This window comes from Rhinoraja longicauda, chromosome 8, assembly GCF_053455715.1.
Source record: "Rhinoraja longicauda isolate Sanriku21f chromosome 8, sRhiLon1.1, whole genome shotgun sequence".
Classification (NCBI taxonomy): domain Eukaryota; kingdom Metazoa; phylum Chordata; class Chondrichthyes; order Rajiformes; family Arhynchobatidae; genus Rhinoraja; species Rhinoraja longicauda.
In genome coordinates this window covers 56,077,780-56,097,423 of record NC_135960.1, presented here as the reverse complement: position 1 = coordinate 56,097,423, position 19,644 = coordinate 56,077,780, and the positions used below count along the sequence as shown (strand labels likewise).

General features: G+C 38.5%; 1 protein-coding gene across 2 annotated transcripts in view; it reads right to left on the bottom strand.

Annotated features, from left to right (window-relative positions):
* Positions 1-2,065: 2,065 nt before the first annotated feature.
* ube2e3 (ubiquitin-conjugating enzyme E2E 3 (UBC4/5 homolog, yeast)) overlaps positions 2,066-19,644 on the bottom strand; it is a 79,796-nt gene continuing 62,217 nt past the window's right edge. For both annotated transcript variants that reach the window (XM_078404031.1, XM_078404030.1), the window contains exons 4-6: positions 14,037-14,169; positions 11,649-11,796; positions 2,066-2,700 (exon numbers count right to left, since the gene is read on the bottom strand). In XM_078404031.1, the coding sequence (XP_078260157.1) occupies positions 2,603-2,700; positions 11,649-11,796; positions 14,037-14,169 (379 nt within the window). In that variant the 3' untranslated portion in view covers positions 2,066-2,602. The remainder of the gene's footprint in view (positions 2,701-11,648; positions 11,797-14,036; positions 14,170-19,644) is intronic.

The window sequence follows — 19,644 nt, the reverse complement described above, 5'->3', positions numbered from 1 at the left end:
GACTCCAAACTAAACCAAAATTGACAGAGAAATGGCACATAGGATTTTGGTTAGGCCGGATATGGAATGTACCATTCTGGTTACTCCATTGCAGGAAGGTTGTGGAGGCTTTGGAAAGGGTGCAGAGGATGTTTATTAGAACGATGCCTGGCTTAGAAAGCATTAGCTGCAGGGAGAGTTTTGACAGGCTTGTATTGACTTGTATTTGTTTTCCCTGGAATGTCAGAGGTTGGAGAGAAACGTGATAGGAGTGTATAAAGTTATGAGAGGCATAGAAAGGGTAACAGTTTGAGATGTATATAAATGACCTGTCAGAATCTTTTCCCAAGATGGAAAAATAAAATGCTAAAGGGCATGGCTTCAAGACGAGAGGGCCAAACTTTATAGATGTGTGGGGCAAGTTTTATTTTTGGAGGTGATGAGTGCCTGGAATGTGCTGCTAGGGTTGATGATTGAAGCAAATATGTTAGTGGCATTTAAGAGACATTTGGATAGGCGCAAGGATATGCAGTTGCTAGCTCCACTCCAGAACTAAGGTCCATTAGCTTATCTCTGCGTTTCTCTCCTCACAAATGCTGCCCGGCCTGCTGGGTATTTCCAGTGTACTCTCTTATTTTAGATCATCAGATATTGCAGTGCAATACTTACAAGGCTGTTATAAATTGGAGGTCCAAATCATGAACTGTATCCAGTTGCTCAGCAACTACCCATGGATCTGGTCCTGAGTGCAAGGGTGAAGCAAGAGGTCAGGTACCCCAACATGCGATCTCCTGCTCATTCCCACATGCCACACTGCAGCATGCAAACCAGCCTCCACCATCCCCATTGATTCTATCTATACATCACTGCCTAAGGACAGCAGTCAACATAATCAAGGACCAATTACACCCCAGACATTCTCTCTCCTCTCCTGTCAGATAAACAAAAGCCTGAAAGCCTGAACCACTAGATTCAGGAACAACCTCTTCCCTGCATATATTAGGCTTTTCTTCAAAGGACCTCTCATAAGATACGGGTTTAGTCCCGATCTCCCAAAGTACCTCATTGTGGCTCTTGTAATTTCTCCATAGCTGTAAAACTATATTCCACTTCGGTTATATTTCATACTATACTACCATACTACCTGTTGTACTTGCATGTGGTTTGATTGCAATGAGACGGGTTAGTATACAAAACTTTACATTGTAGCTCACTACACATGATGATAATAAACCAATACTAATATGTCCATTGAAGTACAGAGCACGCTGACTCACAAAAGACACCATTCCAGCAGTTCTGAACCACTGCTAAAACGCAAGCACATTTAAGTCCCTTAAAAATTAATGTACAGGTAATTACATTAACTGAAATTATTTGTGACATTCTCCATTCCCATCTTGTCTTTATACATTCAGATCCTTTGATAGGGTCCTTGGGAAAGGCATTTTTGACACTACTGTTATACTGCTCTGAGAACCGGGAGCTGACTTTTAAACACGTGAAAGATATCTTAAACATTCCAAAAACCTGAATAAAACTAATCAAAAACATGTTCTATTCAAGTATTAAAATACAGAAAAATAACACCATTTAAATCAAACCAGTTGCAAGGCTGTTATAAACCAGAGGAACCAAGCACAAAGTGTGTCTGCTTGCTCAGCTGAGGTTGATCAGTAACGTAGGTAGAAACAGCCACTTCTTAATATTAAAATACCAACTCACAACAACAAGAGATTGGGAGATATTCAGCGAATTATACTGTCATTGTAAATCAATGTTTACCAAATTCTGCTCTTCTTCAGTAAGAAAGTGCCAAAGATAATTACACACTTATACAAGTGCACCACAATTTGCATTGTCAACTTCATATACTATGGAGTGTTGTTACTTAATATCCATCAATATATGCTTTGCCCTCCCCTTCTCCAATACATGGTTATTTTCAAAGCATTCATTTCTACAGCACCCACATAATTTATCCACCTATACAGAAATATCAATCAATTTCAATTACATCCAAACATCTACTTTAAGATATACTACAATGCCCACCAAATAATACACCAAATATAAAATAAATAAATAACCTCGGAAACAAGTTTATTGTGTTTTGAGATGATACATCAGATGCTCATTATTTAGAGCTACAAAGTTTTAAATGAAATCTCTTCATTACAAATTGACAAAAGGTAAAACGGATTCACAACAGCATGTACCACATGATCAGAAATGGAACTGAGTCTAATACGAATGCCAAAATTCTAATAATCTACAGCTATAATAGATTTCATACAGATAATGGATTAGGCTAAAATGCACCATAATATTTGGTTGACTTGAGGAACAGTTTCCTTATTACATCACAAAATACATTTTCATATCCCAAAGAAGCAGACTTGCAAGTAGGCATTTAAACATAACTAATCTACTGCTACAAAGATCTACTTCAATAGCATTTACCTTTTTACAGGGTCTTGTCCCATTCTTCAAAAGATAAAAGCAGAGATTAGAATCAGTATAACATATACACAGAAGTCCGTATTGTAAAGGCTATAAAGAATTGTTGCACATTGTAAATAATGCCTCCTGCTCCTTTTCACAGCACAGGAAGTGATGCAATTTATGTAGCATATCTCTTGGTCCACTGTCTGGCTATCCTGTCATGTTCTGCTCTGTTGGTCAAATATTGGGTTGCTATGCTCCCAACTAGAGGATCCGCTGTCAAAGAAAAAAAAAAGATTGAATAAGCCAAAGATTTAAAAATTGAGAATGCTCAGAGCACTTCATCATCCCCCTCATCCCCTTTATTGTATTTACCATGTTTTTCCCTCTAAACACATGCATAAAATGGAATCCAATCAATTTTGTATTGTATTATCATCAGCATTATTTTTTAAAAGCAAAACAATAAGAATTTAATGTTATTGGAATCAATAGAAGTCCCAAAGTCAAATTTTCTAAAGTAATAATATATACAAGTACATTCTTGTATGGTGTTATTTCTAAAGGCAGTTTTTTCTTGTCTTCACTGTTTCCATTATATACAGCACCTGTCAACTTTACATGGAGGAAATACTAATGTAAAATCATAAAACCTTTTTGTGTTTAGGCAAACCCCACGTTATGGCAGTTTGCCAATAGAGATTCAGCCTTATGAAATCCACAAATCAAAAATTTGAGACAAGGAATAAAATTGATTTACAGAATTGGTGGAAAATAAATAAATGCCAAAGAAAATGCAAATGTTGCCAATTTTAATTTAATCGGTCAATACTTTGCATTAATTAGATTTGAATATGACATGATTGCTTCGATTTGGTCGGCAGTCTCTGACATGTCCCTCCTTTGCCATGCACTCTCCTGCCAGAATACATGTGAACAGATGTCACAGTGTGCAGTGCCACCACGCTCATAATCTGTGACGAATTTCCTCTGACGGGCTGCAGTGTGGAAAACCGCAGTCGCCGTGGCCAGCTACTTAAAGTGATCCCTCAGCCAAAAGCTCCACTTCCATTAAATCACTGCGCGTTAACTCATTACCAAGTTCTTCTAAACCACCTTTATCTCAGGAACGTCAAACCTCGAATTCCATCCCTTTCCCTGATATCCTCACCTCCTAAACCCTTAACTAATCTACAAGCCTCGTCCAATTCCACCAAACCCTCCACCCCAGAATCTAATGTTAGCCTCAGCTGTTAAATTAGGCAGTGGTTCACTTTGCCTTGCCGGTATAATGGCTTAATAGGAGAAAAACACGTGCTTCCTGATTCTCCTCATTAGATTTAATGAGAAAAGAGACTACGATGGAAAGTTGTGGTACGAATGTTTTTTTCTAGGAATATAACTCCTCTGTACATCAGAAATTGCTTGTACTTGCGTAAAATAAGCAATCATACAACTTATTTGTCCATAAAATGGCTCCCTTTTCACTGCCTCAAAGTTATGAATTACCAGACTTGGATTGTGTCAATTAAGTTCCTAAAGTTTTATTTACCCTTTTCTCATCCTCAATGGTTAATTTAAAGAGCTCTGGGCTTTATTTCTATGGTTCTGCAGTAAAAGACAATAGCACAGTTAAAGTAATCAATGGCCGTCTGGTTGTGGAACAACTCACCCTTCCAGTATGCCATTAAGGCCTGTCAGAACAATATTCTTGGGTCGATCGTTCATAAAATTTGAGAAATGCAGTCTGTTTTCCCATAGTCCTGTCAATCTCTAGCCTCAAAGACGGATGATGGTTGGGGGGGGAGGGGGGGTGCTGTGAAAGGTGAGTCAGGTAGTGTACATTTCCTATTCACCTGACAACTGAAGCTGATGAGCATTGACATAGAAAAAGGAATCCGAGTAAATGAAAAAGTGCCGTATAAATCTCAATTCTTATTCTGGCATTTTGACTTAGTGTTGCATAAAATCAGGTCATACATGACTTGGAAATCAACCATAGGCCATCAGTACATCTGACCTGCAGCTATTTCATCCAAGGTATAGATTCATGGTTTGATATTACATTTCAGCAGAGAATTTAAGAGTGTTCAGAATGGAAATCGTACTTTAAATGCCCTATTGTATGCATGGGTCCAAAGGAATACTTTATATATTTATCAGCATGAATAAACAGGCCAAAAATGTCAAAACAACTGAAAAATCCAACTAATAGCAGTGGTCAACCAAAGGGAGAATTTTGTAAAAACCTTCAACCACTAATGGCTAATATTGAACTTACAACCACATTTTATTCAATATACCTATTTTCTATATCCAGAAGATAACCAATTAACAAACTGATCAAAATATACCTCCGTAAGGATAAAGCTTGAGGTTGCAAACCTCATGGAACTGCCATTATTGCAGTTCAACAGGACTCTGTTTACAACATAGTTGAATGCATTTAAACTCAAACCCCTTTTGAATAGTAAAAGTAGTAATTTCAACAAGTCATTGAACTGGCAAACTGATCAAAATCAAAAAGAAAAGTGCAAATTTGTTGCACTGTTTGGGAGGCTATTAAAGACATAAAATGTTGGAAACACTCTTCAACCTTTTAAGCTTTGTTTCTCTTCCCACATGTGTGGGAAGACCTGCCGAGTATTTCCAGCATAGTGTTTTTATTTTTGATTTCAAGTATCTGCAGTTTTATTGTTTTTCACTCTTTGAGAGCTATATTTTTAGTCAATATCTTGACCATATGATTTATAAATTATCAACCATTGATATGATAAAGAGGATTTTCTGCATGGCTGAGGGTTTTGACCAACTCCCCCCCCCCCCCCCCCACACCACACCAAATGAGAAAAAATGCCCACATTTCTAAATGCCTGGATGAAAAACCTCAGCATAATTAAGTGGCTATCAATAAACACAAAAAGCATTTAACAACAAGCACAGTAAAACTAATTATGCAGCACCCTCAGGAGTTTAGTGGTGAAGGACTGGCTGATATTCTAGGCAGTATTAATATTCCTGTTAATACTGCAACACACTTATAATTTCTTTTAGTTTCTTAAGATATTACACAGTGCTGTTAGAAACTTTACAGTGAATCCAGAGAGTTGGAAAGCAACACAGGAACCAGGCACATAGGAACACAGGATCTAAAGGGAGTTGCCGGACCCCAGAGGGAGAATAAGGGGAAAGTGGCACACAGAGAATTCAGACTAGAGATATGTTAGGAAAGATTCTCAGCAGAAAGGTTTTTTTTTTCTGAATGCTAGGTTTAGATTGAAACTAAATATAATTTAGTTGATGGCAGTGCTGTGCTAAAATTGTAGGCATTTATAGATTTGGTGCCCAAACTAGAAAAGCACAGTGCAGTGAACTGAAGTTAATGCTGATAGTCAGATAATAAAGTATCCTTGTACACACATGTCTCTGAAAGCCAACTTGCAGGTGCAGTAAGCGATTAGGAAAACAATTAATGTAACAGACTTTACTTTGAGCATGTGAATACAGAACTCAAATTTTTATTGCAGTTGTGTGGGATCTTGGTGCACCTACAGTCCTGTGCACAGCTTTGCTCTCCTTCATACACGATCAGGTGTTTGTTTTGCAGGAACTGCAGCAAACATTCACTGTAATTTTTCCAGTGATGACAGAAGACAGAAGCAGGGGAATTTATTATGGGCAACAAGGAAATGGCAGACGAATTAAACCGTTACTTTGGATCTGTCTTCACTGAGGAAGATACACACAATCTCCCAAATGTTCTAGGGGCCGGAGAACCTAGGGTGATGGAGGAACTGAAGGAAATCCACATTAGGCAGGAAATTGTTTTGGGTAGACTGATGGGACTGAAGGCTGATAAATCCCCAGGGCCTGATGGTCTGCATCCCAGGGTACTTAAGGAGGTGGCTCTAGAAATAGTGGAAGCATTGGAGATCATTTTTCAATGTTCTATAGATTCAGGATCAGTTCCTGTGGATTGGAGGATAGCAAATGTTATCCCACTTTTTAAGAAAGGAGGGAGAGAGAAAACGGGTAATTATAGACCAGTTAGTCTGACATCAGTGGTGGGGAAGATGCTGGAGTCAATTATAAAAGACGAAATTGCTGAGCATTTGGATAGCAGTAACAGGATCATTCCGAGTCAGCATGGATTTACGAAGGGGAAATCATGCTTGACAAATCTACTGGAATTTTTTGAGGATGTAACTAGGAAAATTGACAGGGGAGAGTCAGTGGATGTGGTGTCCCTCGACTTTCAGAAAGCCTTCGATAAGGTCCCACATAGGAGATTAGTGGGTAAAATTAGAGCACATGGTATTGGGGGTAGGGTACTGACATGGATAGAAAATTGGTTGACAGACAGAAAGCAAAGAGTGGGGATAAATGGGTCCCTTTCGGAATGGCAGGCAGTGACCAGTGGGGTACCGCAAGGTTCGGTGCTGGGGCCCCAGCTATTTACGATATACATTAATGACTTAGATGAAGGGATTAAAAGTACCATTAGCAAATTTGCAGATGATACTAAGCTGGGGGGTAGTGTGAATTGTGAAGAAGATGCAATAAGGCTGCAGGGTGACTTGGACAGGTTGTGTGAGTGGGCGGATACATGGCAGATGCAGTTTAATGTAGATAAGTGTGAGGTTATTCACTTTGGAAGTAAGAATAGAAAGGCAGATTATTATCTGAATGGTGTCAAGTTAGGAAGAGGGGATGTTCAACGAGATCTGGGTGTCCTAGTGCATCAGTCACTGAAAGGAAGCATGCAGGTACAGCAGGCAGTGAGGAAAGCCAATGGAATGTTGGCCTTCATAACAAGAGGAGTTGAGTATAGAAGCAAAGAGGTCCTTCTACAGTTGTACCGGGCCCTGGTGAGACCGCACCTGGAGTACTGTGTGCAGTTTTGGTCTCCAAATTTGAGGAAGGATATTCTTGCTATTGAGGGCGTGCAGCGTAGGTTCACTAGGTTAATTCCCGGAATGGCGGGACTGTCGTATGTTGAAAGGCTGGAGCAATTAGGCTTGTATACACTGGAATTTAGAAGGATGAGGGGGGATCTTATTGAAACATATAAGATAATTAGGGGATTGGACACATTAGAGGCAGGAAACATGTTCCCAATGTTGGGGGAGTCCAGAACAAGGGGCCACAGTTTAAGAATAAGGGGTAGGCCATTTAGAACGGAGATGAGGAAGAATTTTTTCAGTCAGAGAGTGGTGAAGGTGTGGAATTCTCTGCCTCAGAAGGCAGTGGAGGCCAGTTCGTTGGATGCTTTCAAGAGAGAGCTGGATAGAGCTCTTAAGGATAGCGGAGTGAGGGGGTATGGGGAGAAGGCAGGAACGGGGTACTGATTGAGAGTGATCAGCCATGATCGCATTGAATGGAAGGGCTGAATGGCCTACTCCTGCACCTATTGTCTATTGTCTATTGTCTATTTGCCAAAAATGGCCCGCAAAACCACGTCGATTGAAAAAAGATCTGAACAATTGCAGCCTGACAAGAAATGGCTAGAAGATCAAAAGTTTGACTTCAAATATCACAAGTCAAAAGTCCCAATTAGAAGGTCCCAATAATTCTTCCTTGAAGTTACCAATAGCTTTTTATCATTTTGTCATACACAATGTTACTCCAATTTACAATTGTATATTAAGAATGAAACGTTCCACAGGTCACCAGAGATTCTCTCATACTTCAAATATTCTTCCTGAAAAAGTTGATCAATGCTCAAGCTATTAGTTTAATGATTTATTGTCACCTTTTCTGCATGACCATCAAAATGACCTAATTTTGCTCTATGTATCATTATATGGCGAGACAGTAATCAGATTTGCATTGTTTGTCTTGTTAACTAATTTTACATCCTTGTGACTTTAAAACTGCAAACTTCTACACCTTAAAAGTAGCATATAATGTTTACTCATCAAGTCCATTGAGTTATCCAGCACAGAAATAGCACAGCACTTGGTCAGCCCAGCTTGTCCATACTGACCAAGATGCCCCCATCTAAGCTAATCCAATTTGCCCATATCCCTATAAACCCTTATTATCCATGTTCCTGTCCAAGTGTCTTTTAAAAACTATTAAAGTACCTGCTTCAACTTACTCCTCTGGCAGCTCATTCCATATACCCACCTTGCTCCAACTGATATGTTGCCCTACAGGTTCCAATTAAATATTGTCCCTCTTTCACCTTTAATCTATATCCTCTGGTTCTTGGTTTCCTATCATGGGTAAAAGATCCTGTGCATTCACCTATTCCCCTCATGATTTAAGCATCTCTATATGATCACTCTTCAGCCTCCTGTGGCCCAAGGAATAAATTCCACGCTTGCCCAACCTTTTCCTGTAGCTTTGGGCCTCAAGTCCTGACAACATCCTTAGATTTCTGCACTCTTTCCAGCTTAATGAAATCCTTCCTACAGCAAGGTGACAAAACTGAACACAGTACTTTAAGTGTGGCCACACCAACTTTTGTACAACTATAACATTACGTCCCAATTTCTAAACTCAGTACCCTGATGATGAAGGCCAAAGTACCAAAAGTCTTCTTGATCATTCCATCTACCTGTGACATACTTTCAGGGAACCATGTACCCGCACTCATTGATCCCTCTGTGCTACAACACTCCTCAGGCCCCTACCATTCACTGTGAAGGTCCTGCCTTGGTTTGACTTCCCAAATTGTAACACATCATACTGATCTGCATTAAACTCCATTTGCCAGTCCTCACCTTACTTGCCCAGCTGATCAAGAACCATGTACAAATTTTGATAACAATCTTCACCATCCATGATCCCACCCACTTTAGTGTCATCTGCAAACTTACCAATCATGTCTTGTATGTTCACATCCAAATCGTTGATATAAACCACAAACAGCAATGGGCCCTGTACTGATCCCTGAGGCACACCACTCGTCACAGGACTCCAGTCCAAAAAACACCCTTCCACCATCACCCTCTGCTTCCTTCCATGAAGCCATTTCTATAAAGAAGGATCTTGACCTGAAACATCACCTATTCCTTTTCTCCAGAGATGCTATCTGACCCGTTGAGTTACTCCAGCTTTGTGTCTATCTTCGGTTTAAACCAGCATCTGCAGTTCCTTCCTACTAATTCTGCATCCAGTTTGCTAGCTCTTCCTGGATCCTATGTGATCTAACCTTTAAGAGCAGACTACCATACAGAACCTTTATCAAAGGCCTTGCTGAAGTCCAAATAGACAATGTCCATTGCCTTGCCCTCGTCAACCTTTTTGGTAACCTCTTAAAAACACAAATTCATAAGACATGAAAAAACCCACCAAATTCAAAAGAAATTCTTTGAATTTTTCCGAGTTATCATGTTTGATGCACAGCACAAAGCTTGCAAGTGAATTTAGTCTTTTTACGGAATCAATGGAACACAGAGTATGTTCATTGTAAAGAGTATCATGTTCTCAGCTGTCTGAGAACTAATCACAATATTTATTCATAATTTTATCTGAGATCATTCATTCCACGATGACAGAGATTAAAATTCGAGGAAATTCTTTAATTCCGTAGATTCAAATGTATGGATCAAGTCTGATCCCAACTAGCATTGAAATGCAAAAACTGCAACTGAACTGGAAATTCAGAGTCTCTCTGGGGATCCTTAAGTGCTTCTACTCTGGGGCTGTAGAAAGCATCTTGTCCGGCAACATCTCAAACTGGTTTGGGAACAGCTCTGCCCAGGACAGGAAGGCTCTGCGGAGAGTAGTGCGTTCGGCTGAACGCACTATGGGAACTACACTCGCCCCCCTGCAGGACCCATACATCAGGAGGTGCAGATCCAGAGCCAGCAACATTATGGGGGACCCCTACCACCCCAGCAACGGACTGTTCCAGCTGCTACGGTCAGGCAAACGCCTCCGCTGTCATGCTGTGAAAACAGAGAGGATGAGACGGAGTTTCTTCCCACAGGCCATCAGGACTGTTAACTCCTATATCACCAGGGACTAATTTACTGTATTAATTTATTTTTTGTGTTGTGTCTTTTAAAAAAATTGTTCTATTCTGTTTTGTAGTTTTAGCACAATCCGCAGGCATTGCCACTTTCATTTCACTGCACATCTTGTATGTGTATGTGACAAATAAAGTAGACTTGATTAGTATCTAGATATCAATATAAGAAAAAAACATCTACAACTGCCACAAGACTGTAATCTTAGCAGTGACCCATGCCCTTCTCAATATTTCTGTAAAAAAATATAACCTGCATCCAGCCTGTAACCTGCATGTTGCCTGTAACTCTAGTTATGTAGTACACATTTGAGGTTTCCTGTTTGTTAGGAAGGGACTATTTTGGAAGCAAGCTTTTAAGCTGCAAAACTTCTTCATTTAAAGCATTAACGGTACTGCAATTCTAACTAGGAATATTTATCACTACCAGTAACTTCAACTAAAACTTCATGTTTTTTCTATTTTTAATTACTTTGTTCCTATGAAGCAAACACAGTCAGTGGAACTGTACAAGATGATAACTGGACAATCAAGTAAACAAGGAAAATTATTGAGCAACTAAAGAATGAGAAGTTAAGCAAATGAAAGAGGGAAAAACAGACAAAATAATATTGTGCAGCCAAATTTTAAACAGTGGGTTCATTTCACGTCATATTTTCATGCTTATGTGATGTGCAAATTTGGAGGAACTAACAAACACACACTTAAAATTAAATGCAAGTTGACAAAATAGCTGATAATATTTTACCAATGATTACATATGAACACCACTGCAACTATGTGACTTTTATACTGATGCCCACCTTTGTCAATGCAAGGCGACTTCCAGCTAACAGGCTTCAAGCACATTGACTAGTTCCTGGTTACATCTTTGATAACAGAGAACTGCGAGTTGCTTAAAGCATTTGTAAAAGACATTCTGAAAGATAACATTTACAGAAACCTATACTTAAAATGACTTCCATTGTGTCAGTAGATAATATTGCATGACACTGTACACCAAAGACTACAAATGTTGAATATATGCTTTCTGAAAGCATATACACAACAGAGATTATCAAGTAGCAGTTCATTTGAAGGCAAATGAACAAGGCTTCAGGTCTAACAATCTAGAGAACAAACGACAAACTTTAATATTTAATTTTAAAATAAATAACATACTCGATGCCCTGAACTGTAAATAATCTTGAAATGGATAAGGTTTGAAGTTTCTTCTCCAAGATTCTTTCGGTTATTATTTGCTTACCTGGGTTACAGTCTGTCAGAAGTGAGCAAATAGAAAGTAAAACTTTTGAAATGGTCAGAGCTGGACTCCAGTTGTCTTTCAGAATATCCAGACAGATTACTCCCTGACTATTGATATTGCAGTGATAGATTCTGGTCCGGAATGTTACCTAAAGATAACACGCAAAAACATTTTTTATTAATTGGCCACAGCTGTCAACAATGGTAAAAGTTACAGGTAAATTATGCTAGGAATTCAAACTCATCGTAAGAGATGAAAAATAATCAACAGGATAGGTAAAGGAAAGAAAAGTAGGTTGAAGCAAAAGGAAAAGTTAAAAAAACAGAAAAAGACAATGACAGTAGTCTTAGATTCAAGAATATTTCAACCTGAAATTATACAAATTAACTATGGAACAAATTCTATACTTGCTTGGTTAAGAATGCAATTTCAATATGCAAAAATATAATGCAGCATAAACACCATCCCATGGAAATAAAAAGAGAAACTAATGGCAACATGGAATATTTGTGAAGAAACTAGGTATGTTACGACGCTTTAAGTATACCAGAACATCAGAATAAATGTGCCAGGAATTCTAGTGTGTAGAATATTTCTTGGAACAGGATTCAAGACTCAACAAATTTCCATGATCAAAAGGCCAAATCCCTTCTGTTATCCTGGTATTCAGTGAATCATAAGAAAATACAGCAGTGTAAGAAAATATTTGACACAATAAATGCATACTGAATCCATGAAAGAGGTCTCATATCCCCACAGGCCTACAAATGCCTCCTTTTGAGAAGCCAATTTAATCCAATTCCCCTTTGAATGCTACAATTGCTGCTGGTTCCACTATTACCCCTGGCAGAGTCTTCCAGATCCCAACAGCTGTGTAAATGTTTTTCCTCATGGTACATTTAATTCTTGTGTCAATTATTCCCTTTCTATGATCCCTGGAATAACTCTTCCGGCAATAGGAATAGTGTCTCCCAATCTATTCATTCCCGACCTGTCATTATTCTAAATGTCCCATCACATTATTCAAGTATCACTGCATCTTCTCTCCAATCCAAAATTCCAACCACTCCCATTTCCTATTATTTGAAAAATATTTATTCCAGCTGTGACAGCCCTTTAATTCATAGGCTTGAGCCCTGTTGACAGCAATTCCTGGGTACATGTAGATCACATCAACCACATTTCAAAAATAAACAGTCTGCTATTTGATTAAAACAAAAATTAAGTTAGTTAGCTATGTCTGGCTATAAACAAATTCATGCTGGGTTTATCTTATCAATTCATACTTATCCAAGTAACTACAGATTATGTCCTCATTTCTGGAATCTACCTCACCAGAGATTAAATGGATTTACCTGTAGATTGCAGATAGATCCCTACATTTTATCTTTAAAAAGAAAAATAAATGGCATTGACAATTTTACATTCTTTATCCATTGAAAAAATCTCAACACTATTCATCTTTAATAACTCTTACTCTGAAGAAACATTGATCTCTACTCATATCCATGTTCTTGCATAGATGCTTCTAGCTTCCTTTTTTTTGCCGTTGCATCATAACTTGATACGAGGGTGAAGGGAGAAAGAAAAATGAAGTGAATCTGACGAAGTGTATCAAGGCTAGTATGGAAGCAATTTGCCTTTTGGAGGATCCTTTAACTTCAACAAAATGGCGTGAATCTCAAAATAATTTTAAAGACTCAAGAAATTTCTCTCATTTACAAAATATTAAAAATGAATATAGCATTTTGTTCATTGTTTTCTGTCTGTTAAGAACAGAACTGTATAAATTACAGAAACATGAATAGTGAATAAAACAGTGTTTTAATAGCAAAATTGGTTCACATATTTAACATAAACTGCAGCTTCATTGTCTGCTTATTTTTTGAATAGTGGTTTAGTTTCAAATTGACTGTTTAATCTGTTGAGTTGTCATTATTAGTTTCAGAGATTAAATAGACTCCATTAAATCCAATTTTAAAATATGAAAAAGAGCATCCAGTTAAGCAGAGAAATTACAAGCATTATATTTATTCCTGAATTTGTATTCAAACTGCAGAGATTGAATAAATTAGATAAACGATGCTTTGGAAGGCAGCAATCTGTTTCAAAAATGTCAACTTTAAAAAATAGGTTTACAACAAATGGAATAACCTCCTCGCATGCTCTTAGATTGTAACATTGCACATCATAATGCCTTTTTTAAATAAAAAAATAGAAATACCATTAATTGCAAAATATCAACGATGCTTAACTTTTCAAATGATCTCCTAAAAGACCAAGCTTGATAACATCATTTGGAAATTCAGACACCATTCAGAAAAATATCAGATCAGTGTATGGAAACTATTTCAAAATGGATACAGTTCATGAGACATCGCACCTTACCTTTGGTGGTTTGAATGGATAATCAGATGAGAAAGTGATGTCCAGAAAAAAAACTCCTCCTTCATAAACTGAACCAGGAGGACCTAATATGGTTGATCGCCACTCATATATATTGTCGCCTTTTGGACCAGCACTGAAATAAATCCATTAAAATATGTTAAAACATATTATTTGCAATGTTTCATTAGCTAATTTGACCAAGTATTTTTCAGGTCCCTTGCACATTAACATTTGTATACATGTATCATGATTTTTAATGCTTTGTTAGATGTACACTGGTCACAGCCAAATAGATGTGACTGCAATTCTTATGCCAAGCAGAAATTGGAATAGAGTTTAAGCACGCACAAACAGTAGGACATTTGTAAACAGGCGATCTACTCAATTGTCTGATGCTATGATCAACTGATATATTGCATTACCCAAATTTCAAACACAATTTAATCCCCTAATACAAAAACTATTTTCACAACAATACCCCACCATACTTGTGCGTTTCACGATAAATTTAATTTGACGTGATATTTTCCATTAGCTCGAATCACTTTTGAAAAAATGATTTTCCATCACGTGGTCCTCTTTAGATTCGAGCCACCTTCAGTTTCATGTTCATTGGTGATAGAAGCAGAATTAGGCCATTTGGCCCATCATTTACTCTGCCATTCAATCATGGTGGATCTATCTTTTCCTCTCAACCCCATTCTCCTGTTTCTCCCCATAACCCCTGACACCTGTATTAATCAAGAATCTATCAATCTCTGCCATAAAAACACTCATTGAATTGTCCTCCTCAGCCGACTGTGGTAATGAATTCCACAGATTCACCACTCTCTGACTAAAGAAATCCCTCCTCATCTCCTCCCTAATGGTAGGTCCTTTTATTCTAAGGCTATGGACCTCTGGTCCTGGACTCTTCAACTCGTGGAAACATCCTTTCCACATCTATTCTATCCAGGCCTTTCACTATTCAATAAGTTTCAATGAGGTTCCCCTCATCCTTCTAAACTTCAGTGAGTACAGGCCCAGTGCCATCAAACGCTCATCATATCTTAACCCAATCATTCTTGGGATCATTCTCGTAAATCTCCTCTGGACCTTCACCAGCGGCCGCACATCCTTCCTCAAATATGGGGCCCAGAATTGCTCACAATACTCCAAATGCGGTCTGACCATCGCCTTATAAGCATCAAGCCTCCTTGCTTTCCTTCCACCCACCTTTTTTCGAGAAATTCCAAATTTTGCTAAATTTTACTGAAACCCATTCTACTGTGCACCAATTCCCTTAGATTGTTCATCCTCACTGATCAAATGTACCAGACCGTAACCCTCTATTTCTGCAGTACAATGATATTGTAACAGTTTCCAACCATTTAGGCTGCAATTCAAAATATCACATTCCTTCATTTTCATTTGTGCAAAAAAAACGTCAATGGTTAAACAAGTGTTTATCCCTTTTCCTAACTGCATGGAAAAACATGATATGACCAACATTCTTGAAGTGCTACAGTCCTTCTTGTGAAGATATGCTCACAGTTATGTCAGGTACAGAATTCATGGATTTTGATAAATGATGCAGAGCTTTTGCTGGGAGGGCCAGATAAAGCTGTCTGCAGGACAAGTGAAATATTCACATTTTACAAAACTAGTGTATATATTTTTAAAAATCAATTTCAAGCTATTAACATTCATGGAGAGTCAAGAAATAGTCTGAATTTTGGTTCATGAACATCACATTATTTATTTTAACATTGGTCCTATTTCACAAATAAAGCAAACTCAAGTTGGCATCTGTTCACCGTCATTTAAAAAGAATCTTAATTATCTCATCCAAACCCTGTTCAAATTGTTTTCATGTGAAGTCTGTGTTTAAGAAATAATTGCCTTTACTCCTCAACTTTAATTCTTAATCTTTTTTTCATGGAAATCCATACCACATATTTTCAAACAACTGGAAAGACTTCCATGTCTGTGAAACTTTAGAGAAATTTTCTTCTGCAGCCTGTCACTTATTTTCAGATCCAGTATGTTAGTTGTTTAAAGTTCAACAATTTCAAATAAAAAATGTAGTATTCCTATTAATGTCCAACCTTGGTCGTTGCAAATGACAATTGATATCTGCATGGCTGACTTGCTATATTTCAACCACCCATAAAAAACTTCTCAAAACCCATTGCTGTGCCAAGTTTTTGCCAATTTTTACAAAATCTCTCTACAAAATATGTTACAACTACATAGTTGTAACAAAGGATTTGTCATAATATTGGAGATTGATATTGATTGTTATAATGAAACAGTTCTGAAAAATACCTACATGTAAAAACCATGTAAAAGAGGAAGATAGACACAAAAAGCTGGAATAGCTCAGACGAAACTATGTGAACTTAATGGGGGTGCTTTGGAGATAGTCACATTTTAGTAAAGGAGGTGTGGTGTGTCTAAAAATGAATGAAGCTAAATAAATCTTTGGGGCCTCATCAGATACATTAAGAGGCAAGAGGCAAGAGTTTTATTTTCATATACTAGACCAAGTATATGAAACCTCTCCCAAACCTCTCCTGCATTGGTGCAGCACCCTTTCCTCCCCCCACCCGCCTTCCCCTCCCCCCACTCCATCCCCCCCTTACCCTCCCTCCTCCCCCCCTTCCTACCCCCTTCCCTAGGAGATAGATTTAAACTATCCAGAGAAGAGGTAAAGTTCATGGATATTATGAATCGTTCGGCAAGGATGACAGATGGACATTATTGTCTAGACTTACATTCCAAGCAGAATAATACCAGCATGCCAAACAACCATTGCATAGCAGAGCAGCGTATCCAGAGCTTGAAACGCATTTAATAAGAATGAGGATTTATAATGAATAAAAATCTTTCCTCACAGAAATGATGATGATTATGCTGAAAGAGTACCAAATGGACCAGCTGAATCGAAGTCAAGGAAAACTCTGGTACATTCCTCATCACTGGATGTATCACTCAAAGAAGGGAACCATGAGAGTGGTCTTTGACTGTGCAGCAGTTTTTAAGGGCACATCACTTAACTGCCAACTACTGCAGGGTCCAGACCTAACCAACTCACTTATTGGAGTTCTCATTAGATTCAGACACAAGCCACTTGCTTTGATGGCAGATATTAAAGCAATGTTTCATCAGGTCAAGGTATCAGAAAAGCTTGTTGACTATCTGCGATTTCTGTGGTGGCCCAGCAGTGATGTGCAGCAAAATCTTGTTGAATACCGGATGAAGACCGATAACCAAGATATGTCTGCTACTTGAAGCTGATACCCGAGTACAGCAAGGACTGGTGATCTTGAAGATTGAAGAATCACTATAGTAGATTAGATGCCAATATATAGAGTATGCTTTTTAGATTATGTATGATGTTTTTATGGCTTCTTTTAAAGTTTATTAGTAATTGTTGCGTTATACACTTAGTACAATTAGGGGCCGGTGTGTAGAAGCCATTTTGCGTTTATTAGTTATTTTTGCATATTATTATATTACTTTGTATCCTACTGTATTTTTGGACACCAAGAGGTTAACATTATGCTTACATATGGACTGGGAGGTACCATGGGTGGGACCAGATCCTTAGTACAACTTGCTTAACATTTACATAATGTTTTAGAGTGAGCCAATGAAGAAACCTGTTCATAATAAGGTCAGCAAGAAGAATCTTAATTACAGAAGCTTGCTAAAATAATAAGATTTTAGTAAGTCATAAGTTACATAGGAACGACGACATGATATTAGATTTTTACCAATCACACTACAAGTTAACGAGTCATAATATGTCAATGACAAGAGATATGACAATATATTTTATTGCAACTTCAAATAAACGTCTAACTACTACGTCGTGAAGATTTCTCTGTTGTCATTTGCGCAAGAAAGGTATCTGCACAATCCCTCGGTTAGTACAGAACGACCAGAACAGCCCATTGAGTCTATATGCAAGAGGCGATTACATTTTGGCATCATTTTACAGCCCAGGATGCAGCTGGCCATAAAGGCCAGTCACAGCCGTCATTTCCGTTCTAGTTGTCCCACAAACCGTTGCCATCTTGCACAGAACTCTTCAGCCCTTGTTCCCTTTGGGGCACCTCCCACAGCCAACCTTGAAGATAGGACACCACACCACTCCCCCCCACTGATACAGACCCAGTGCCATCAAATGCTCATTATACGTTAACCCAATCATCCCCGGATCATTCTCGTAAACCTCCTCTGGACATCCCTCCTCAGATATGGGGCCCAAAACTGCTCACAATACACCAAATGTGGTCTGGCCAGTGCCTTATAAAGCCTCAGCATTACATCCCTGTTTTTACATTCTAGTCCTCTCAAAATAAATGCTAACATTGTCTTTCTTACTCCGATTCAATTTGCAAACTAACCTTTTGGGAATCCTGCACCAGCACTCCAAAGTCCCTTTGCATCACCAATTTCTGAAGTCTCTCCCCATTTAAACAATAGTCCATGCATTTATTTCTACCATCAAAGTGCATGACTGCATACTTTGCTACGCTGCCACTTCTTTGCCCACTCTCCCAACCTAACGAAGGCCATCTGCCGACTCCATGTTTCCTCTGCACTACCTGCCCCTCTACCTATCTTTGTATCATCCGCATACTTAGCCAAAAAGCCTCCAATTCCCTCATTCAAATCATTCATGTACAATGTGAAGTGTAGCACCCTAACATTGACCCCTGCAGAACACCACTAATCATGAGCAGCCAACCCAAAAAAAGCCCCCTTCATTCCTAATCTTTGCCTTCTGCCATTTAACCAATCTTCTGTCCAAGCTAGCATCTCCCCTCTAATACCATGGGTTCTCATCTTTTTTTATTAACCTCATGTACGGCACCTTATCAAGGGGCTTCTGAAAATCCAGGTATACAACATCCACCGACTCTGCTGTGTCTCTCCTATTATTTACTTCCTCAAAGAATTGCAACAGATTTGTCAAGCAAGATCTCCCCTTCACAAAACCATGCTAACTTCAGCCTCTAAGTACTTGGAAACCTTATCCTTAATAATACTCAAAAATCTTACCAACCACTGAAGATAGGGGAAACTATAGGCTAATCGGCCGAGAGTTTCCCCTCTTTTGCTTCGTTCACTTCTTGAACAGCGGGTTAACATTTGCAATTTTCCCCTTCCTCTGGGACCACTCCCGACTCTAGGGATTCTTGAAAGATCACCACTAATGCCGCCACAATCTCTAAAGCTACCTTTTTTAAATCCTGGGACGTGACCATCTGGTCCAGGTGACTTATCCAACCTCTGACCTTTTTGGTTCCCAAGCACCTTTTCCTTGGTAATAGCAACTCCACTAACTACCGCCCCCTAATCTTTTAAATTTCAGGTACATTGTTGGTGTATTCTGTGAAGACGGACACAAAAAACCTATTCAATTCATCTGCCATTTCTTTATTCCCCATTATTACTTCTCCAGCATCCTTTACCAGCAGTCCAAAGTCCACTCTTGCCTCTCTCTTATCTATACATTTGAATTTTATTATCTTGGCTTAGTTTACCTTCATATTTCATCTTTTCTGCACATGTTGCCTTTTTTGTTTAAACCTTCGGTTGGTTTTTAAAAGTTTCC